The 22,840-nt window shown below is 56.4% G+C and overlaps 1 protein-coding gene across 2 annotated transcripts; it reads left to right on the top strand.

Annotated features, from left to right (window-relative positions):
* Nucleotides 1–580: 580 nt before the first annotated feature.
* Nucleotides 581–22,003, top strand: KCNH6 (potassium voltage-gated channel subfamily H member 6). Of its 2 annotated transcripts, XM_074343459.1 has the most exons (15): nt 581–828; nt 1,633–1,863; nt 7,020–7,181; nt 7,284–7,489; nt 10,662–11,087; nt 12,341–12,740; nt 13,744–13,943; nt 14,124–14,376; nt 17,360–17,553; nt 18,342–18,405; nt 19,063–19,143; nt 19,454–19,561; nt 19,692–19,878; nt 20,543–20,729; nt 21,041–22,003. In XM_074343459.1, the coding sequence occupies exons 1-15, from the start codon at nt 753–755 to the stop codon at nt 21,323–21,325; spliced, it is 3,060 nt and encodes a 1,019-aa protein (XP_074199560.1). In that variant the 5' UTR covers nt 581–752; the 3' UTR covers nt 21,326–22,003. The 2 variants fall into 2 exon arrangements, with proteins under 2 accessions (XP_074199560.1, XP_074199559.1); XM_074343458.1 differs by lacking the exon at nt 19,454–19,561.
* The last annotated feature ends 837 nt before the right edge of the window (nt 22,004–22,840 follow it).

A 22,840-nucleotide genomic window follows, 5' to 3' on the forward strand; every position in this document is an offset into this window, starting at 1 on the left:
TCAGGCGTCTAAAGAAAGCACCTCATTGTATATTTCCTGTACATCATGTATACTACTACCCTACTTTCCCAGGACCAGGTCCTGGATGGGCTTGCCACTAGGAGCTCTGCATGGGCACTAGAGTTCAGCTGGAGGGCACTTGGTAAGGATGCGCAAGAGTGCAGCCCAACAGTCGGATCCAGAAAGAAACCTTCAGAGAAGACCACCTGAGGCCTCTAACAACCCCTTCTGCGCACACCACCCACCTCCGCCTTCCCCTGCCTGTAAGAGGCGGCCTGGCTACATCCGAACTGCCCTTTGTTTCTGGGAGAGTGTCCGAGAAAGGCTGAGGCCACTGGCCATTGGGACAGAGCAGAAGCTCCTCAGAGAAGCCCTGCCCCATTCCTGGCGCGGGACTCCAGCCCAGCTCCGCCCCCTAGGAGTCAAGGCCCCGCCCCTGCCCCGTTGAGTCCAGGAGAAGTTGCCCCCGCCCCGCGGACCCCGCCCTGCAGCCGCTGCGCGGCTTCTTTCAGCACCGCGGCGCGGACAGCTCCTGGGCGGCAGCCGAGAGGAGCAGGCGCGGCAAGCGGCTGGCCGGGGAGGGCTCGGGAGGGCAGCGGAGGGTAGACGCAGGCGTGCGGGCGGGGCACGGAGCCCCGCGGCCCTCCCCGGGGGCGGCGCCCACCCGGAGCCGGACGCGCTGAGCCCGAGGACAGGCGGAGGCGGAGGGAGCCGGGACGCTGGTGGCTCCGGGCAGAGGCCGCAGCTGAAAGATGCCGGTCCGCAGGGGCCATGTCGCGCCCCAAAACACTTACCTGGACACCATCATCCGCAAGTTCGAGGGCCAGAGTGAGTGTATGCGTTGGGTGGGGGCAGGATCTGGAGTCCTGGTTCCGTGACAGGAGTGACAAGACCTCTTTACTAACTTCGAATGGAGCAGGGTGGGGGATATCTGATGCTGAATACAAAATCTTTCCCTTTAATATCCCGGAACACCTTCTCCAGTGGGATCCACTTACCTCAAATGCCACCCTCTCTTCTGGGGCACGGTGGGCAGAGTGCAGCCCCCTCCTCCCCTGAGATGTTTTCTTGGCACCCACCTCCAAGCCCTGACCTTTCCTTCTATCACTGTCCCGCCACCCTCGGACAGCCCTCACCACCGCCATCACTTTCTCCAGAGATTTCCTTGCCTCTCTTCTTTTCACCTCCCCACTCTGGCCACTCTTGTCTTTTTGGAGCTCTCCCAGGCCTGGCCCCGATATGGTCACATCCCTGCTCCCTCTTCCTCATTGACCCCTTTCCCAGCCTCCAGGAAGCTTTGGGCCTCCCTCCCACTTCACTGACCCCATTACTGCCCTGGTCTTCCCACAATCCCCAGGCCTGACTCCCCCTCCCCCACTTCTCTGATCTCTGTTCTGCTTTCCCCTCCTGACCACCCTCTCTTTACTCTCAGGAGTTCGATGAACTTCCCGCATGACTCTGGCCACCTTGGTCTGCCCACTGTCCCCAGAGCTGACCTCCCCCCTCCTTCATTCTGGTTACTGCTCTGTCCCACCTTCTAGATTCCCCCTCACTGCTTCCAAGGGTCCCTCTGATCTTTCCCTCTCTGCTGCCCAATCCTGGTTGCCATGGGCTTCCCACCTCCCACCCCAGGTCGTAAGTTCCTGATTGCCAATGCTCAGATGGAGAACTGTGCCATCATTTACTGCAACGACGGCTTCTGTGAACTCTTCGGCTACTCCCGAGTGGAAGTGATGCAGAGACCATGCACTTGCGACTTCCTCACAGGCCCCAACACCCCACGCAGTGCCGTCTCCCGCCTGGCGCAGGCCCTGCTGGGGGCCGAGGAGTGCAAGGTGGACATCCTCTACTACCGCAAGGATGGTGAGGCACCCTCAGGCCACAGGTTCTGGAATGCAGGCTTGGCCCCTCCCTTGTCCAGACAGAGTGGCCATGGGAAGGGCACTGACCCAGGGAACCAAAGGGCCTGGACAAATGCTGTCTCCTCTCTGGGCCTCAGTTTCCTCATCCATAGGGGGAAGTGATGGACACTGGATGCAGTGTCTTCTGAGGTCCTTTTCAGAGGCCAGGGACCAGGCTGAACCACCAACTGGTCCTGGCCCCAGGCAGGGCCTCCCGCTCCACCATCCCTCCCCCGTATCCCTGGTCTCCTGGCTGTCCACTCTGTCACTGTCAGCCCCAGCTGTCAGGCAGCTGGGACGGAAATTAACCTTTCCTCATCTCCGTCTGCTCTGGGGATTAGGGGAGGAGTCACCCCCTCAAGGCCTTCATGGCCAGGCAAGGCATGGGGGCTGCTGGCTTGAAAAGAGGGGTGGGCCTGGCTCACCCAGCACCAGCTCCTTGGGGAGATAGGGTCTGGAGTTTGCCCTGACTTGGAGGCTCACCCAGTTTGGGGTATTATTGCCAGCCCAAGCTTACTGCAAACAGAACAAAAGCATAGAGCAGGGGCTGAGGATAAAGAGTTCTGCAGCCCTTTAAGATCCTCCCTGCAGGACTTCAGAGTCTCCACTGGATCAGTGTGGGGAGGAAAGAGAAGGGTGGGGACTAAGATCCTGAAAGTCATTTTGAAATCACGTGGACCAATGCCCCCCACCCAAGCCTGGTTCAGCATCAGAATTACCTGAAGTTTGTTTTCTAAAACACACCCTCTGTAAAGAGAAGCTGACTCAGAGGTGTGAAGTGAGGCCCAAGCAGGTGTACTTGGACAAATCTCCCTGGCAGTTTGGATGTTCTGCCAAGTTCAGGAACCACTGGCTTAGATAAATCCCTTCATTTCATGGACGAGGAAACCAAGGCCCAAGAAAAAGAAGGTACTTGGCCAAGATCCTGTTGCTTGGGTCCAACCTGGGACTGGACCCCAAGTCCTTGGATTCTCCCCTCAGCGATATCTGGTCTGAATAATCGCAAGAGAGAATAAAGGACTCCAATAGCCTCTGTGCTTGGAAGCACGACTTTTAAGGAGGGAAGCCCCAGAAGAGAGCCCTCGTTAGGGAAGAATGCATAAGGGCCACCTGAGTGCAGGTAAAGGGCAGGCACCTTTGGACTGGGGCTGAGGGTACTGAGAGCCCAAGTTCCAGGGCCCTGGTATGTATGTGGAGCCTGAGTGTAAGTGTGAACCTGAGCGTGTGTTTTTAAGAGCTTCCGGGTGCTTCTTGGGCAGGTCCTGGCTGTCCCTCTGGTTGTCCTCTGCTGCTACCAACCCCCTGAATGCAGGGGTGGTAATTAGGGGACTAGGAAGAACCTGTCTTAGTTTGGCAGCATCCACAGAGTTAATGAAGTCAGAATACTTTTAAAAGCTGCAACCTCACCTCCTCACATCACTGCAGAGAAGAAGTGCCAGTCAAAGGAGTGAGAAGTGTACCAGGGGAACAGGATGGGACAGCAGGAAATGATGAGGGACAACACATCCTTTTCTGTCCCTCTCCTTGACCCCGGAGCTCTACCTAGGTCCCAGAGAGGTGAGGGGTGATCACAGACTCCCAGTGATGTCAGATCATGGTTCACAGTGTCCCCTCAGCATCCTGCACATGCCTGGGCAGGGGACAGAGGTCAAGGCAAGGCCTTGACCCTCTGAGATCAGGACTCAGGTTTTCAGAACCCTGCTGGCATCCTCTAGTAATCATAAGGGACCCTGGAGACCTAGTCTTGGAAATTGGCCTGGGTGAAAATGAAAAATTACCCATATACCTGGTGCCGTATAAATCCCAGTCTATACCCACCCCAACCCTAAGCCCTTCCCTGTCCTATAGCCCAAGACCTTGACCACCTGGACCTGCCTGAAATTGGCCTGAAACCCAGAAAAGGGAAACTCCTGGCCTACATTCCCCTAAAGGAAGGTTATGATGCTCAGATAACTTATGTTCACTTTATGGTCCACTCTGACCACATGAATTTTTTCTTCCATATTCACATACACCTTTTTTTTTTCTTTAATGGAAATACTGGGGATTGAACCCAGGACCTTGTGCATGTTAATCATGCGCTCTACCACTGAATTATCTCCACCCCCACACATACATCTTATAGTCCTGCTAAAGGGCATCCTAATGGTGATTCCTTCCCTCTTCTCCCCACTGTTCCACTGACTCCAGGGAGGTGGGAAGGGAAGGGGTCCTGAACAGAATTCTAGCTGATTTATAATCCTCTTTTCCTCTAAAGGGGTAATCCACTGACAGTTCTCCAAGTCCGAGTGGAGGGTCTGTATCCATATATCTCCAAATTGTGCAGCTGTGTATAGTCGGGCTTAAAGAAGCCAGGGCACTTGACAAAAATTACCCCATGAGACAGAGCTCAGAGACCCCTGAGAATCTGGCTCATCCTCCATCTGCCTTCACTAGGAAAAGTAAGAACTAACAGCTAGGAGGAATGGGGGTGGCCACAAGACTAGTGCCAGTGAGAGTCTGGAGGGAGGGATGGAGAGCACTCAGATCCGCCCCCCAAGCCCTGTCCCCACTGGGGACCGGCCAGAGGGGCCCAGCCCTGCCTGCCTTTACTGGATCTTCTCTGATGACACCAAACCAGAGAGTCCCCTTATCTCCCAGCCAGACTAGAGGAAGCCTGGGGCTCCTCCAGTCCTCAGCTCCCAGTAAGGAGGACAGGGTAAGGGCTGTGGTCTGGGACCCCGGTGTTTCTGCACCAGTGAGTGCCCATGAATGCCAGAAACAGCCAGCAGGGAGGTGGTATGGAGCAGCCACCCTCTTAGTGGCAACTTTTTGTAGCATCAGCTCCTCCCTGAGGGCTCACCACCTGCTGGATGGGATGTGTAAAGAGATGGGGGCAACAGAAAACAAGGACGCTTGCAGGTGAGGGGTGAGGACTCTGAAACTGAAGGAAGGGGTCATCCAAGAGACAGAGAAGTGCAGTATCACAGGGGGCAGACAAGCCTGCTGTCCTTGGTCAGAGAGGTGGTCCCCGGAGAGGCCCCTAGAAGGGAGAACGAGGCATAGCCTGTGGCCCCTCTCCAGGGATGGAGCAAGGGCACAGGAACACTGCCACTCCTGGGCACACTCTAGGGTGACAGACTCACCCATTTCCGATCACCCAGACACAGTTACTTGTGAGCAAGGACAGCTTAGGGATCAGAAAGAGAAAGCTCTGAACTCATCCAAATCCTCATAGCCTCCTGTCTCTACCCACCCCTCAGGCAGCAGGCACGGAGATCAGGCACGGGGTGTCAGGTGTGGCTCTTCCAGCCCTCACTGCTCTGATGGGCTGGTCTTTGGTCTGTTCTCAGCCTCAGTTTTCCAAAGATAGCATCAGTGGGTATGCACTGGGCCTCGGCAGCCTCTAGCAGCATAGAGAGCCTGGAGGCCTTGCCCCTGTCCAGCTCTGTCCTCCCTCTCCCCATCCCAGGCCAGATCTCTGCAGTACCAGAGAGAGTGAGGAGATAGTCTGGCCCTGGACACGGTGTCTCAAGCCCCTGGTCAAGGAGGCTTCCTGGGTAGGTCCCAGTGCCCAGGGATTGCCAGGCCCCAGGCTGACAAGAGAGCCTGGCGCTGGCCTGGGAGGCAGGCGTCTGGCACTGTGAGCCGGGGGTGGGTCACAGAGGCAAGTGGACGGCCTCTCCTCGGTGTGGATGTCTCCCCCGGGGCCCAGTGCAGCAGCTGGCAGATGGCTGCCTGGTGCCTGGGAGTCCGGGAATCTGATCCGGGAGATTCCTGCTCCCAGGGAGGAAAGTGGGAGGGAGGATGGGGACAGCTCAGCTGCACCCCAGCACTGATGGTGTGAGGAGGTGCCAAGGGACGTGAGCACAAAAGGGGGGGCCAGGGGATGAGTGAGTGTAGTGGACCCCAAAGTAGAAGTACTCCTGCCTGCCAACCTCCCACCCACTCACATTTACACACATTCTTTCATTCACTCAGTTAACAAGCTACACCTGGAACAGGTGCTGGGTGCTGGCAGTTGAGACAGACACAAACCCGCCTTCTGAAATCCATGTTTACCTGAGGCCCTGCCTCTTAGCATCCTGACCCTTGGGCCTGACACCGCCAACAGTTTGAATTGAGGGACATGGGATGACCAGGTACCAGGGAGGGGGTGCCCTGGGGCATCTACCTAGCCCACAGAGTGAAAGTTTTAGCTTGTTTTGTTCCACTCACCTATTGGGGGAGGCAAAGTGAGACCCTGGAGCCAAGGAAGAGGAAGAGTGGGACCAATGGCTGGGTCTGGGCTGCGCAAGAGGGTGGAGAGAGTGGCAGGAGGGGCCTGTCCTGTCCCTGCACTGCCATCTATCTCCTTCTCCCTCTCCAGACCCCACGCCACTGCCCTGCCTGCTCCCCACCCATCCCTGCACCTCTGCCTTGGGACAGTGGAACCCTTCCAGACCTTCACTCCAGTGTCCTCATCCCAGACAAGTCCCCTCCCCTCTCCAAAGTGTTGTGTACTGAGAGCCCAGGGATCCCCACTCCATGTCGCCACCCAGCCCCAGCATGTCAGTTTCTCAGAACCCCAGGCTCTGCAGAACAGGGGTCTACGTGTGCCCCGCAAGGACCCACTGGGTGCCATGACAGAGCTTGAGGCCTAATGTGCCAACTGGTTCAGTGCCCAGCACTTTGTGTGTTCTCAACAGTGAGTTCCTTCCAGCATCAGGGGAGCAGGACATCTTTGTAGGATGGGAATATGGGAGCTGAACCCAGGGCCAGGCAGAGCTACATGGGAGTAGACTGCCCGACCTCACCTCCCCACTTAATCCACCCCATCTGCTCGGCTTTAATTACAGCAGAAGCAAACCTCAAGGTTAAGCCCTGAGCTGAGGGCCAAGTGTGGACTTGGGCCCGATGCTACATTATCTCCTAATGAGAAGCTTAGCAGCTCTCTCCACCTCTACCCTGTGGGTGGGGCACCTGCTGGGCAGCATCAGCAACCCTCTGCCCAATAGCTCTGGTCACCCTGCAGGACTCCTCACCCACCACAGCTGCCCTTAACTTGACCTTAGCCCAGCCCCTTCCCTGGCTCCCCCTGGCCAGGTTTCTGTAGGAGAGGACCCTCCAGTGACAACCCCCTGCCCATGCTGTTTGCAGCTTCCAGCTTCCGCTGCCTGGTAGATGTGGTGCCTGTGAAGAATGAAGATGGGGCTGTCATCATGTTCATCCTCAACTTTGAGGACCTGGCCCAGCTCCTGGCCAAGAGAGGGAGCCGCAGCCTGACCCAGCGCCTGCTGTCCCAGAGCTTTCTGGGCTCTGGTGAGGCGGGGAGCAGGTTGGGGGGGAGCGGGGCAGGAGCGGGCACCAGGTGGATCAGCGAGTCCCCTGGCCCTGGCTGCTCTGACCCTGCCCTGGTTTCAGAGGGCTCTCATGGCAGGCCAGGTGCACAGGGGCCTGGCACGGGGAGGGTCAAGTACAGAACCATCAGCCAGATCCCACAGTTCACACTCAACTTCGTGGAGTTCAACCTGGAGAAGCACCGCTCAGGCTCCACTACAGAGATTGAGATCATCGCACCCCACAAGGTGGTGGAGCGGACCCAGAACGTCACTGAGAAGGTCACCCAGGTGCGGCCCGTAGGGCAGGGTGGATGGGGCTGTGCTGGGCCTCAAGGGCCCCTTCTCAGGCCCTGGGCCAGGTCTCCTCTGGGGCCTGGGCTAGCAGAGGGAGCCAGCTTGTCCAGCCCCCTAGCGTCTGGTCTGAGCTCCAGGCTTCCTGTCCTGCTTGAGTCTGATTCTTTCGCCTTAAAGGCCTCCCCTGGGGCCACCACGCTGATGCCCAGCTCCTGCAACCAGAGGAGGATGGGGTCAGCAGAGCCTGTGAATAGTGCCACATCCTAGGCCTGGAGAAGCCTAGGAGGGAGGAAAACACAGGTCACCATGAGGGCTCACCCAAGGCTCTGCCAGTCCCAGAGAAGAAGCAGAGAGGGGAGGTGTCAGGGCCATACTGAGAAGGATGGGGGGGGCCCTAAGTCCTCCTCCTGCCCCTTGCTTTGGAGGGGACAGGCAGCCCCCACAACAGGACCCTCCTGCAATCCCAGTGGAGGGGCAGCAGCCTCTGGCATCTTCAGGCCCCTTTGCATGGCTCCTTAGGGATCAGGCCCAGAATGCCTCCCTCCCCTCCTTGGCCAGCCCAAGGCAAACCTCCTTGGATCCACTGTTTCAGCCAAGCCCACTGTCCCTTCTCACAGGGCCTGATGCCCCAGTCTCCACCTGACCACTCCAGAGGGAAATGCAAAGAGCCCTGCCCGAGGTTCGGGTGACCAGGGTCCTGCTCGCTATGTGACCTTGGGCAAGGGACCTTATCCTCTTTCTGGGCCCCAAGGCTTTCATCTGGAGGAGAGAGTTGGGCCTTATGGCCACTGGGGACACATTTAACATTGAGTATGCTAGTCCCAGGAGGCATCGAGGGTGGCCTAGGCCAGGGCTGAGCAAGGAGGTACAGGGCAAGGTAGGGAGCCTGCTCCCAGCTTCCCCTGGGACTTTGCCTTCATGAGGGGATGGGGGCCACTCTTTTGCCTTCCTGCCCCCCTTGTCACCTGAAGCTCTCTCTGTGCTGGACCACACGAGTGGGAACTCCTTGTAACCCACCTCCTTACCCAGCACAAGAACTGTGGGGAAGAAAGGACCCCAGGCTGAAGGGTTGGACCCTCAGAGGTCAGGCAAGGTGGCCCAATGGCCTGACCTTGGGAAGCCCATCTAGCTGCACAGCCCAGAGCCCTCAGTTTGGTGGCAGGGGTGATGGGGGCTGTAAGACTAAAGAGTTGCATGTGGAGACTGGTAGACCTGGCTCGGGCCCCTGGCCACTGCCCTCATCCAACCTGCCTACTCCTGTCCTGTCCCCTGCCTTAGTCCCTCTGGGCTTTATTAACACACCCCATGCAGGCCCTAAGATGAGGAGGTGCCTGACAGAGCTCGGAGGAGGGGCCAGCATGGGCCCCGAGCAAGGAAGTCACACTGGCCTCAACCAGAACTCAAAGGACCTACAAGATTGTGATCCCACACCCGAGTTCCTACATCTTGGGGGCCCTGCAGCTCCAGGGACACCGGGAAGGGCTGGCTTTGCCAGGGAAGGGCCCTTGTGCTGGCTTTGGAGGTGGTGGAAGACTAGGGAGGTCTGTGGTGGGGGAAATGGCCCCCGGCCAGATGGCCTGAGGAAGCAGACACTCTCCTGTGACCCCACCTTCAGAGTTCCTGCTGCCTCCCTCTCGCTCCCCGTGCTCTGCTCTTTCATCCTGGCTGGTCTTGAGCAGCCAGGGGAGAGGATGGCTATGACAGCCCAAGCTTTCAGTGCTCATTTGGTCCCCTTTAGTTGAGCCCCCATGGGGACTAAGTGCTGGGAATAGAAGATGGGCATGCCAGACGAGGGACCTGCAGCCTATAGGCCAGTGGGGAATGACTGTGCTCAGGGGTGTTTATAAGGAGCAGGGTGAAGATTGGAAAAGGTGATCCGAGTCTGTGCAGGGTCAGAGGAAACTTCCTGGGGAGGCAAAATAGGAGGTGAGGACAGGGCTGAGCAGGAGGTCACCACAGGGTTAGGACATTACGGCCCTTCCTAGGAATTTGGATGGCAAATCGGGGACTCTGGTTGAAACCAGCCCTTGGGTGGATCTTCCGTATTGTGATCCCATCTGCTAATGGATCTGGTTTGCAAGGTTAGAACCTTACATTGCAGATTTTCTTAAACCAGGACCATCTGCTGGGCCCTCTCCAGTGGTGGTGGTGGGGTCCACGGGACACCCCTCAGGCCCCATCCTTGTGGGCGCAGTGTCTGCTATCAAGATGCACCCGCTCATTTCCTCACAAGAGCCCCATAGAGTTTGTTGTCCTTTGTCATCCCCTTCTGCCAATGAGGGAACTGAGGCTCAGAGAGGTTATAAAACTTGCCCCAAGACAGACATATAGCAGTGTCAGAACTGGAATCAACCTGGGAGGGCTGGCTTCAAAATGCATGCCCTTCCAGATGCCGCAACTGTGTCTTTCCTGTGTTGGGCACCTGGGCAGAGCCTAGGCATGCTGGGCTGGGCCCTACTGACCCTATGTTGGCCATAGTCTCAGAGGTGGGGGTCGGAGGGGCAGAGCAGAGGGGGTTCAGCTGAGTCTAATGATCAAAACCTCCTTGGACGTGTGCAAAGTAGTCAGAGCCTCTGGAGCTCAGGATCTGTCAAGGGCCCAGATAAGCTCCATACCCTGCAGTTAGATTGTTTCCCTAGAGGGCTCTGAGAGAAGGCCGTCCTTGGTCCAGGCTCCACAGGGCCCTCAGGCATGAAGAGGCTATTTTGGGAGTGACTTGTTTCCACCAGGAACCTGACAGCTGGGAACCTCCCAAACCCACCAGAGAGGATTGACCCCTCAACAACCACCCCCTCAGTCTACTTGAGCCCCACCCTCCTCTCTCCCCTCCCCGAGCCCTGTCTCCACCCTCTCCAGGCTGGCCTGTTTCTGAGGGAGTTTATGAGCTTCAAACCTGGGGTCACTATGGGACAGAGCTGCACCCCTCCTCTGGACCCTACTTCCTCTCTGCTTTTCTTCCCAGCACCCCATCCCCTTGTGAACTTGCCCCCTCATACATGCCACACACACCCCATCTTTGCCACATCCCCCTGCCCTGCACAGCCCTCCTCACCCACCACCACCCACATCTCCCTTCCTAGGCCTCACCCCTACATCTTCACCCCTCCCAGACTCATCTCACCAGTGGTGGCCACCCTGCTGACCACCCCGTGGTCCCCACCTCCAGGTCCTGTCCCTGGGTGCGGATGTGCTGCCAGAGTACAAGCTGCAGGCACCACGCATTCACCGTGGGACCCTCCTGCACTACAGCCCCTTCAAGGCCGTGTGGGACTGGCTCATCCTGCTGCTAGTCATCTACACAGCAGTCTTCACGCCCTACTCGGCCGCCTTCCTGCTCAGCGACCAGGACGAGTCTCAGCGCGGGGACTGCGGCTACACCTGCAGCCCGCTCACCGTGGTAGACCTCATCGTGGACATCATGTTCGTCGTTGACATTGTCATCAACTTCCGCACCACCTATGTCAACACCAATGACGAGGTGGTCAGCCACCCCCGCCGCATCGCCGTCCACTACTTCAAGGGCTGGTTCCTCATCGACATGGTGGCCGCCATCCCCTTCGACCTGCTCATCTTCCGCACTGGCTCTGATGAGGTAAGCAGACCCCGTTCAGTTTGGCTGCTGCAGCCGTCCCCTGTGCCCCAGCCCTAGCACTGGGCACCTTTGCCAAAGCAGGTAGAGGCAGAAACCGAGCCTCAGACATCTGTCATCTCCCAGCCCTGGAGAAGGAGAAGCTGAGGCTATCCTCTAGCCCAAGGTGCCTTTTCTGTGCTCCAGAATTCTGCCCCTTCTGGGACGGCACTCCTGAAGTCCTAGCTCCTTGTGCTGACTTCTAAACCATACATACCCTGGAGTTAGAAAGGGAATCCATGGGCTGTCCTGAATCCCTTCCCAATTCCATCCCCCCATGCCCACTCCGCTTCCCACAGCTGATATGAGGGCATTTTCATGCTCTTCTTGTACCTTCTTGGGATCAGCTTTCCACTCAAATCAGCTCTGCCTCCTGTGTTCCAGTTACTCCCAATCACCCAGCCTGTCCAGCACGGGGTGATCATCGTGACTCCCTGCTCCCATGCCCACTCACTCCCGGAAAATCTGTCCCCAAGTCCTTTCCCCTCCTTTCCACCCCATTGTCCTTGCCTAGACACTGAGTGGCCTTCTTACCCACCTCTGCCCCAGCCGCACACCTGACAGCCTCACCCCCTGCACACAGAGACCAGAATGAGTTTCAGATCACTTATCTGACTCTTTCCCTTATCTGACCCAGTCTTTGGAACTCTCAATGGCTCCCTGGTGACTTGGAATAAAAGCCAAGTTCTCTGTGGACCCTGTGGCCTCAGTAGCAGCCTCTGTCCACCTTCCAGGCTCATTCCTCACTACTCACTACTCTGTGTTCCAGGCTTCAGCATCGCCCTAGGTTTCCCACGTGGACTGTGCCATTTCACACCTCCATGCCTTTGCTCATGCTGCTCCCTGTGCCTGCAATGCCCTTTCCCTCTCCCTCCCATCTGCCTAGAGACCCAGCCTTGTCTCTCAAGACTCAGGTCCTATGTCACCTTCTTTAGGAAGCCTCCCCTGCCCTGTTGCTGCAGACTTGACCTTCCCTTCCTCTGTGCTCCTCTTGGACTTCTGTCCTAGCAACCACAACACTATTTTGAGCTTGAGGCTGAGAGCTCCTTAAGGTCCTGCACTGTGCCCCACTGCCAAGAGCTTGGCACAAAGCAGGCTTTCCAAAAATGTTTGTTGAATGACTGGGTGACTATACTCACAAGTGAATAAATGTGGTCCTAAGCATAGCCTTTCAAGGTCTGACCCCCAGCCCCTTGGCCCCCTCCCTGCCCCTCCAGACCACAACCCTGATTGGGCTGCTGAAGACGGCACGGCTACTGCGGCTGGTGCGCGTGGCTCGGAAGCTGGACCGCTACTCTGAGTACGGGGCGGCTGTGCTCTTCCTGCTCATGTGCACCTTTGCACTCATTGCACACTGGCTGGCCTGCATCTGGTATGCCATTGGCAACGTGGAGCGGCCCTACCTGGAGCCCAAGATCGGCTGGCTGGACAGCCTAGGCGCTCAGCTCGGCAAGCGCTACAATGGCAGCGACCCAGCCTCAGGCCCCTCGGTGCAGGACAAGTATGTCACGGCCCTCTACTTCACCTTCAGCAGCCTTACCAGCGTGGGCTTCGGCAACGTCTCACCCAACACCAACTCTGAAAAGGTCTTCTCCATCTGCGTCATGCTCATCGGCTGTGAGTGCCACTTCATGTCCGTTGAATTCCATTTTCATTTTGTAGTGAGATCTACCAACACAGTAACAATGTGTGTGATAGGCGGATCCTAAGTTTGCAGCACAATGAAATTTTGCATATGTGTGCATCAACTGTTCACAGAATTTAACCCTCGCTATATGTCAGGGACCAGGACCATCTACTTTATTTGCAGGACCCAATGCAAAATGAAAATGTGGAGCCCTTTGTTAAAAAATTATTAAGAATTTCAAGATGGTAATGGCAGAGCATTAAACCAAGCCCGGGTCCTTGTTAGCATAGGTCCACGCCCACAAAGCTAGCCCCGCCAGGCACTTTTCTAAGTACTTTTCAGAGGCTCAATTTTTGTTCCCATCTCTACCCCATGAGGGCCATAGTATGAGTCATTCACAGACTGAGAAACTAAAGGTTCTAACTTGCCAGGAGTTACACAGAGACCCAGTTGCAGCCCCAGGAGCTGATTCCCAGGACTGTGTGATCTCGGGCCCTGCACTGTGCTTCCTCCCAAGACACCTCGTCTAAGAACACAGAGGCAGTGTGGAATTTTACACGTAGATTAAGTTGTCATGTTCAGAGTATTTACAGATGTGAAAGCTCAGAAAAACAAAAACAAGGGGGGAAAATGGGTGAAAACAGGAGATTAAGAGTTTTCCCTTTATTATATTTTTACAACTTGACAAAGAAAATAAATCTGAACTAAAAAAATTCATCGCCCTAGTTCTTTCTTCTCAGGAGTTTGGCCTCTGGGCCCAGGAGGATGCTGAGTGGCAGAGGGCAGAGGGAGGAGGGTAGGAAGCCTTGGGGTCTTTGTCTCCCATGTGCCCTGGCTCTGTCCTGGACATTTCCGACTTTGCCCAGGACAGAGGGATCCTTAACTGGGGGATCCCAGGGAGAGGGAGGCCTGGAGCAGGCCCCGGGGCGATGTGGGCTGGTGGGGATGCTCAGGAGCTCACCTCCCATACCCTGCTCCCTGCCGCCTGCCCAGCCCTCATGTACGCCAGCATCTTTGGCAACGTGTCCGCCATCATCCAGCGCCTATACTCGGGCACAGCGCGCTACCACACGCAGATGCTGCGAGTCAAGGAATTTATCCGCTTCCATCAGATCCCCAACCCTCTGCGGCAGCGCCTCGAAGAATACTTCCAACATGCCTGGTCCTACACCAACGGCATCGACATGAACGCGGTGAGCCCCTGCCGCCCTTCCCTGGGGTCGTGTGAGCGACCACCTCAAGTCCCAGCTCGGGCTTACACCCAGGGGAGCCCCAGGTCCCGAGGGCGCAGGGCGTCCCCAGAGCCCTCCCCACCCACTCCCCCAGCGCCACCCCAGGCTGCGCCCAACTGGACGCGACCACCCGCCTCGCAGGTGCTGAAGGGCTTCCCCGAGTGCCTGCAGGCCGACATCTGCCTGCACCTGCACCGCGCGCTGCTGCAGCACTGCCCGGCCTTCCATGGCGCCAGCAAAGGCTGCCTGCGCGCGCTCGCAGTCAAATTCAAGACGACACACGCGCCGCCGGGGGACACGCTCGTGCACCTCGGCGACGTGCTCTCCACGCTCTACTTCATCTCCCGCGGCTCCATCGAGATCCTGCGTGATGACGTGGTCGTAGCCATTCTAGGTGGGTCGGGGGCAGAGGGCCAGGCCAGGGTTGGGGGTGCGGTGGACTGGAGATGTCCTGCCTGGACCAGTCCATTCCTAACGATGATGGTGGCACCTTTCACTGCCATGTGCTGACCCTGTGCCACAGAGAACTGTAGACCCAGCTCATTGAATCCTTAAACCAAACCCCTGCCAAAGGCCCCATTCTCCTGATAGGGAAGTTGAGGCTCAGAGAGGTCATGTGGGTAAGTGGACAAGCAGGGCTTCCAGGGCTATGTGTCTGACTCAGAAGTCCAGTTAAGCTCCTACCTTCTCCCACCCTTGGGAAACTCAGGGTGAGAAAACAAGATTTATTTGTTTGTTTGTTTGTTGGGGGGGGGCAGGGTGTCCCGAGTCTCATTCAGCACAGCTGCAGGGACAGCTGGACACTTTGGAGGAAGGAATACGAACACTGGGCAGGGGACAGATTTGGGGCACAGACCACCTCTGCCACTTACCTTAGGCAGGTCATTTACCTTGGGCAGGTCGTTTCACCTGTCTGAGATGATTCTCGTCTTCTTTGCCTTCCCCCTGACTTCAGCCACTCCAAGTCCCAGACCGCAGCCTCACCCTCCTTTGGTCTCCATGGCCGGGCTTTCCTCCCACCTCTCTGCCCAGTCATCTCCTTCTGGTCTCCCCTCAGCTGGGCTTCACCATGTGTGGAGCTCACTCTTTTCTCCCACAACACCCTCACCTGGGCCAGCTCCTTGCTCCAGTGACCTCAGTCTCACCTATGCCACAAGGTCTCCTGGCCCCAATCTCTCCTTAGACTGGAATATTCCATTTGTTCTTGGGCATGGTCACCCTTATAGTCCATAGGCAGACCAAACAACATATCTCATTCTAAAATCATCATCTTCCCTCAAAAGCAGCTCCATTGGCATCCTCATCATTGTGAACCTTCCACTGTCTGGGCCAGAGACTTGAGAGTCAACCAAGGAAGCACCCTTCTCCTTTCCTGCCCCACCCTCACTATCCAGGCAGCCACAGAGCCCTGTCTGTTCCCCTCATTAATATCTCGTCTCCTTGTTGCTGCCTGGGTCCAGACCTCATTGTGTCCTTCCTGGCAGGTGTCAGGAGCTCCTTTCCCGTGACCCTGAATCTGGTCTACTCTCATACTCCATCTTCCACCTTCTGCCAGTGACCTGAAACTCACATCTGTGCATATTCCTCTTCAGTTCAAAATCCTTCCGTGGTTCCCCATGACCCATGAGACAAACGTAAACCCCTGCACCTGGCATGCACAGCCCTCCGCATTCTGGCCACCCTAAGTCCTGCCACCCTCCCCCGGTACTTCACACTCCAGCCATACAAACTACTTAGTTCTCTAAACCTACTTATCTGTCACACATCTGTGCCTTTGCACATGCTGCCACTCTGCTCAGATCCCCTACCTTGTACCCCTGCCTGACAGACCCCAGTCATCCTTTAAGGCTGAGCTCAAGCATGGGCTCCTCAATGAGCCCTTCCCTCACTCCCAGCCAAGCTTAGAAGTGCCATCCACGTGGGAGAGATGATAATTATTATTAATAATTAAGAAGCCAGTCCAATTTAAGTTTCAGTTAGAGACATGAGCTCTTCTCGTTTTGTCCTGAGTGGAAATGGACATTAGGTCATAATCCTTATCTAGTGGAAAACCATCGCTTTATAATGTTGCCCAGATTTCCAGCTTCTAGGTTTCACATGTGACCCTAGAGAGTCCCTTCTGTCTCTAAGCCTCAGTCCCCTCCTCTGTAAACGACCTTTCATCTTGTTGTCCTGGGGCACATGCCTCCACCCATCACTGTGCAAACAATTAGTGCCCCCTGTGCAGTAACAGCAGGCTAGGGGGCTGGGCTTTCCTGTTGGGAGTGGGCTGCAAGCAATCTTAGTCCCTGGCACCCCGGCCCTGGGCTCTCTGCCCTCAGCCCTAACTGTGCAGCACTGACCACACGCTGCTCTGTCCACCCAGATTGCCTTTCTCCTGGGGGCCCAGTCCTCCTAGATTCTCACAACCCAGCCCCCACTTCACTTTCTCTGTAAGCCCCTCTCCTCCCTGCTCCCAAGCACCCTGGGTGAAATGAGCCCCCTCCCTCGTCCATAGCTCCATTGCTCTTGGCTCTCCCCTGTTCTAAGGCCCTAGAGAGCATTCTGTAATCTGTCCCTTGGGGATTTGGGGGGCTCCTTGTGAGTGGGACAGCATCTATTTATGTTTACATCCAGTGGCTAGCACCAGGAGGACCCAATACCCTCACCCCACACCCCCATATCCAGCCCCTGTCCACCTGTGACATCCATCCCTCCCAGTGCCTTGCATGCACCTGTCTGGTGCCTCTTGCAATTCAAGGCACTTCCTCAAGCCTCATGTCTGCTCCTCTGGACAGCCCAATGGGGTAGACAAGGCAGATATGGTTACACTCATTTTAAAGATAAGGCCACCAGGGTCCAGAGAGAAGTAACTTCCCCATGCTTCCTCTGCTAGGGCCATGTTGGTCCCTTAGCCCCACAATCGGAGTGGGAACACAAAGAGAGAGAAGCCTCAGGCCCTCCTCCTGACCCTGGGTTCCCTTTACTCCCACAGCACCGCAGCAGGTTAAGGAAAGAGGAAGACATGGCGCAAGAAGCCTTAGTGTCCCTACTGCCCACTCTCCCTGGGGATAGGGGTGGTATGGGCAGTTCCAAAGCAAGTGGAACTAGGAGGGGGGATTCTGACAGAAGGTGGTCCTGAAGGGCTTGGAGATAGCAAGGGGCCCCGCCTGCTGGGGAGGGAGGGGTCTCTGCAGAGCTCTGAGGACAAGGAAAGGGCACTCTCCCCACCCTCAGTCAGCAGCCCAGCCTGGTTTCCAGCACGTGATCCTGAGCCCCAGGCGCAGCCTAGCAGGGTCCCTGAAGTGTGAGGGGAGGTCAGGAGGTCCTCAGGGGGGCTCCTCAGAAGAGAGCTTGGAGCCAGGCACTAGAGAGACCCCCACCCCTCTGGCTGGCAGGAAAGAATGACATCTTTGGGGAGCCTGTTAGCCTCCATGCCCGGCCGGGCAAGTCCAGTGCAGATGTACGGGCCCTGACCTACTGTGACCTGCACAAGATCCAGCGGGCAGACCTGCTGGAGGTGCTGGACATGTACCCCGCCTTCGCAGACAGCTTCTGGAGTAAGCTGGAAGTCACCTTCAACCTGCGGGATGTGAGTCTGGGCTGAGTGGGCCAGGGGAAGGGATGGCCCTCAGCCAGCTGGTAATGGGAGATGAACAGGCCACCTGCTGAAAGCTTGGCCTGCCTGGCCCAAGGGGCCTCATCTGACCACTTCCCTTTATTTCAACCCCCTCCTGCATCCTTTGCTATCATTTCTTCTGTGCCTACCATGGCCAGCACGTTGCTAAGTCTGATGGCAGCTGCCCGTTACTGTGCACCTGCTACCGTGGCAGGCGCTGGGCTACTTTTACATGATCTCATTTAGTCTTCTCCTTGCAAATGGTGCTATCCATTTTCCATATGAGGTAACTGAGGGTTACAGAGGACAAATGACCAAAGCCACGTGGCATACAGTAAACCATATAGTCCTAGGCAGAGCCAAAATGGGACTCTGGTTTGCGCAACTCCATGGCCCAGGCTTTCCCCACCACATCCTATAAGCTGCAAGGGGGTGGGGGTGGGGTCTGCCATCCCTGTCCCAGGGCTGTAAACAGTGAGAGCGCAGTCTCCCCTCTCAAGCTTATCACTCAATGGAGAGGTTATAACAACTCAGGGGAGGAAAGTGCTGCGTAGTTAAACAACTAAGGACGTCTCAAGGGTGTGCGGGAGACCAAACCTCCTTGGAGCTCAGGGTTGCCAAGGAGCGGGTGGCCAGCCCTGAGTGGAAGTGCCCAGAGGGGCTGTATGGAGGAGGGGGTCTGGAACCAGCCAGTGGGATGGAGGGGACAGGCAGGGGCAACAGTGGTTGAGGCCCTGACACTGACCCCTCCCCCCCACCAGCCTCAGGAGGAGAGGTTCTGCTGGCCCAGTCCACGCCCAGCTTCTGGAGGCAGTGCTAAGGCAGGTCTACATGCTACGGACAGCCCTCCCCACCCTGTGCCCTCTGCTGTCCTCCCCCTCCCCGGTGTCTCCCCTTCCCACCTGCCCTGCCTAGGAGACATCTTGTAAGGACCATGCCTTGGGGGACCAGCAGCTAGCAGCCACCAGGTGGCCGAAGTGCTCAGCGGCTGGACACCAGGACAAGAAGGATGTGGCCTCCAAGGCCCCTTCAGCCCCTGGGTGCCCCTAGGTCTTACGGTGCCAGGAGGGTGGGCTGTCAAGGGCACTGCTGAGGGCACCTCCTGAATGGGTTGGGACTTCCAGATCCCGTCTCCTCAGAGGAAATTCCCCCATCAGCCCACGCTGAGGGCAGGGGCACCAGGGGCACTCGGGAAAGCGAGGAGAACAGCGCTTCCACCTCCCCCTACTCCAACCCTGCTGCTCAGCGCAGCCTCTCCCAAGACTCTGTGGGGGGCTGCACATCTCCAAGCTCCTGTTCATCTCCTGCCCACGTGTACAGGAGAAAAGCTGCCTGGAGCGTGATGGGGGAGACCAGCCACCTGTCACCACTTTCTTGCCTAGTTGCCACAGGGCCACGGAGGGAGAGGGGCAGGGGAGGGCAAAGAGGCCTTGTCCCAGCTTTGGTCCCTGTTACTTGATGCTCTTGTTCCCCACAAGGCAGGTGGGGGTCTCCAGTCATCACCCCAGCAGGCTCCAGGCAGCCAGGACCACCAAGGCTTCTTCCTTGGTGACAACCAGTCAGGTGAGCAAAGCCAGCCCCAATGAGTGTCTGCCCCTGCCCTGCCTCCCACCCCTTCTCAGGTCTTCCCCATCCTGCCTCCCCTGGGAGAGGCATCAGCAGTCCCTCAGTGAGTAGAGAGGGGCTCCCTCCCTAGGCTCAGGGCTAGAAGCCCTTGTACCCTTCCTCCCCCTGTGTCTTCAGAGCCTGAGTGAGGGCTGCCCCCAGGGGTGGATACCGGCCAGCCCTCTGGGGCTCCACATCAAAGCACCAAGGGATCCGCTGGGCAGCAGCTCCCTGGACAGTGAGGCCAGGGCTGGACGTCCCCACCCAGCCAACCCCCCCAAGCTGGGGCCCCAGCCCCCCTCCCAGGGCTACAGCTTTCTGGGTCCTGGAAGCCAGACCTCTATGGGGGCAAGACCTCGTACTCCTGGGCACCCAGGTAAGGAGCTCCACTCCCCCTACCCTGTGTTCCCGTGGCAGGTAGGGGGAGGGCCCTGGGCTCTGCTCCAGAAGGTCAGGCCTGTGGAACCAGCTGGTCCGAAGCTCAAGCTTCCCTATTCCCACTGCAGGTGCCACCCCTTCCCTAAGCATCTCGGATGCATCTGGCCTCTGGCCTGAGTTGCTGCCTCAAGTGCCCCCAAGGCCAAATCACAGCCCTTCAAACCATCACAGCCCTTCAAACCCTCAGGGAGACCCAGACTGCTGGCCTCGGGAGCTAGGCTCCAGGCTAGAGCAGCTCCAGGCCCAGATGAACAGGTGAGTGACCTGCAGGCCAGGGATGTGGGCAGCTATAGAAGGCAGGCCCAGTGGCAGGCTAGGCATGGGTGCCCCCTCCTGGTGCCTCAGGGACATAGCTGGGTGCCCCATGGGTTTTAGAACAGCCAGTCCTATTTAGCTGCAGACTTCCCCATCCCTGTCACTAAGCACAGTTCCTTGGATAGCTTGTCCCAGCAAACCCTGGAATGTGCTACGGAAGCCTTCTGGGGGGAGGGACATAACCGCTTGCAGAAAAAAATTCCAAGGACCCTGGGAAAGGGGCATGGCCTGTGGGTGGCAGGGCAGTGGTGGCAGAGTGAGGGCTTAGGGGCAGTACAGTACTGGGTTCAAATTCTGGCTCTGCAACTTACCAGCAAGATTGTGGTCAAGTCACTTAACCACTCTGATCCTCAGTTTGCCCTTTTTGAAACGGGGATAACTAGAATACCCACGTCAAAGCTTCATTATGAGGACTAAATGATGTGTGCATGGTGCCTGGTCACTGTTATTATTGGAGTCAGGGATGTGCTAGGGGGAATGTGGGCAGGGGGTGTGAATTGCAGCAGGGAAATAGCTTCATCCAGCAGAACTGCCCTCAGGACCTAAATTGCTCCTGCCAACCCCAACCCTGATCTGACCCTGACTGTGGGGTTCTGTCTGGCAGGCTGGAGTCCCGAATGTCCTCCGACCTCAGCCGCATCCTGCAGCTCCTTCAGCAGCCCCTGCCCCAGGACCACACTGGCTACTTTCTGGGAGCACCTGCCTCCAACAACCTGGCCTTGTTTCCTGCGACCTCAGCTCCTCAGAGTCCAGGAACTAGACTGCCCCAGGGCAATCTGCCCCCTGCACAGGTAAGCAGATGAGGGCATCCCCAGGGGCTTGTCTGGAGGCAGCCTGCCCCCACCCCTAACTTGATCTCAGTGGGCATCAAACACAGGGCCTCTGTGGCCTAAGAGCAGCTGTGACTTCTGCTGTCCTCCTTTATGGTCTGAGTCATGACAGGCAGCCTGAGCAGAGCCCAGATCGTGACCATGGACTTCACATCTTGGGCAAGGGCAGCAGGACAGAGCTCCTGCCAGTTCTCATCCCTAAAGTCAGGGTGGCAGGGGCTGGGGGGGAAGTGCCCCACACTGTGTGTCTCCCTCTTTCTTGACCCTCCCAGACCCCAAACTACAGTGATTTGGATGAATGTAGGCTGAAGCGCAGGAACTCCTCCTCCAGGATGCCCCACCCAGCCCTGGAAATGGACAAAACTCTGACACTATCCTTGGAACAGGAGCAGCCTGAGGGGCTCCTGTCACCCCTGGCCTCACCTCTGTCTCCCCTGGAGGTACAGGGACTTGTCTGTGGTCCCCGATTTCCTTCCCTCCCTGAACACCTCAGCTCTGTCCCCAAACAGCTGGAGTTCCAGAGACACGGCTCAGATCCTGGATTTATGGGGAGTTAGAGTCACTGAACCCCAAGATAAAAGACACCATGAAGGAACTGAAGGTGGGTGAGATGACAGTTAAGGATTTGGGGGAGGCAGACAGCCTCTAAAATAGCCCTCTGAAAACCATTCACCTAGAATAGCTACAGACTGCCAATCCAGTTGATCCAAGATGGCATGAGTGAAGAGGCTCAGGATTTTCCCAGCCTCCTCCAGGGCTCTGTTCAGACAGCAGGCCTGGCAGAGGGTGAGTGGGCCTCAGGTGTGGAGCTAATTTATGGGACAGATGGGTCAGTGAAGATAAGAGACATTTCTGATCTATGTCAGAGCCTTGCTCTGGGCTGGGCACATTCACCTCTCAGCTTAGAACTACCCACCACCACATAGCTCAGCCCCTACAGGCGGTCAAGACCTCCTGCTGAGAGCCTGTGAACCAGCTGGAGATGAAAGTGTCCTCTGTGTGGACACATCAGGGCACAGAGCTCCAGCCCCCAGCCACTATGCCCCTGATGGTTCTGTGATGACCAATGGGACCCTAGTGGGCAGTGGAGTGTCTCACAGCTAATAAAGCCTGCACATTTCATGTTGGGCTCGGTGTGTAACTTACCTGAGGGTCATCAGGTCCTTGCAGGAGCTGTGTGTTGGGGACCTGAAGGTGGCTCCACTGGGTCCAGGAGCAGGGGACTCTTAGCTAGGCTGGGGTGAAAGGAAGCAGAGAGGCCCTGACTTGGTGGCCATAGGGAATCATGACAACAGCCAGTACTTCCAGAGTGCTCACCCTGTATTGGGGGGCACCGTGCTGACTGCTCTGAAGATATTAGTTCATTAACTCTTTACAACAACCCTGTGGGGTCTGTATTATTATCCCCCTTTTAGAGATGTGGGATCAGAAGCACAGAGAGAGAGACCAAGAAGTTTACCCAGGCAAGAGGGGTACTTCTGGGGGTGCTGGTACTGTTCTATTTCCTGATCTAAGGGCGATTACATGAGTGTGCTTCAGGTTGTAAAAATATGTGCACTTCTATGCGTAAATTATACTTCAGTTAAAAAAAAGAACATTCCCCAAAAATATAGGAAAAGGAGGATATAATTTCAACCCAGATGATCTGGTTTGAGAACATATGCAGGTAATTACTCCACTGAAATGGGTTGTTGTCCAAAAAGTCACTGGTCCTCAGTCCTTTTTTTCAGTACTCCCTAAAAGAAGTTTGAAAATGTATTTCCCCCCTCACACATTTTTAAGTTGACATCTGAAATATTTCATTGGTAAGTTTAAATAGTTGCAAAGGACATAATTTCCAGTGTATTGTAAATATTGACATTTTATAAACTGTTTCTTTTATACTGATCTGTTTCTATCCAAATAGCAGTGATTCAGAAGCCAACATCTTTCATTTTAAAAACAGGATAACAGGCTCTTCTTTAACATCATTCCTTTTTCTCTGCTCATAATTCCACTCTATTCCATCCATCCACAGTTTACCCAACATGTAATTTATTTCCATGCCGGAAAGCCTATCACTAATAATCTTA

This window comes from Camelus bactrianus, chromosome 16, assembly GCF_048773025.1.
Source record: "Camelus bactrianus isolate YW-2024 breed Bactrian camel chromosome 16, ASM4877302v1, whole genome shotgun sequence".
Classification (NCBI taxonomy): Eukaryota; Metazoa; Chordata; class Mammalia; order Artiodactyla; family Camelidae; genus Camelus; species Camelus bactrianus.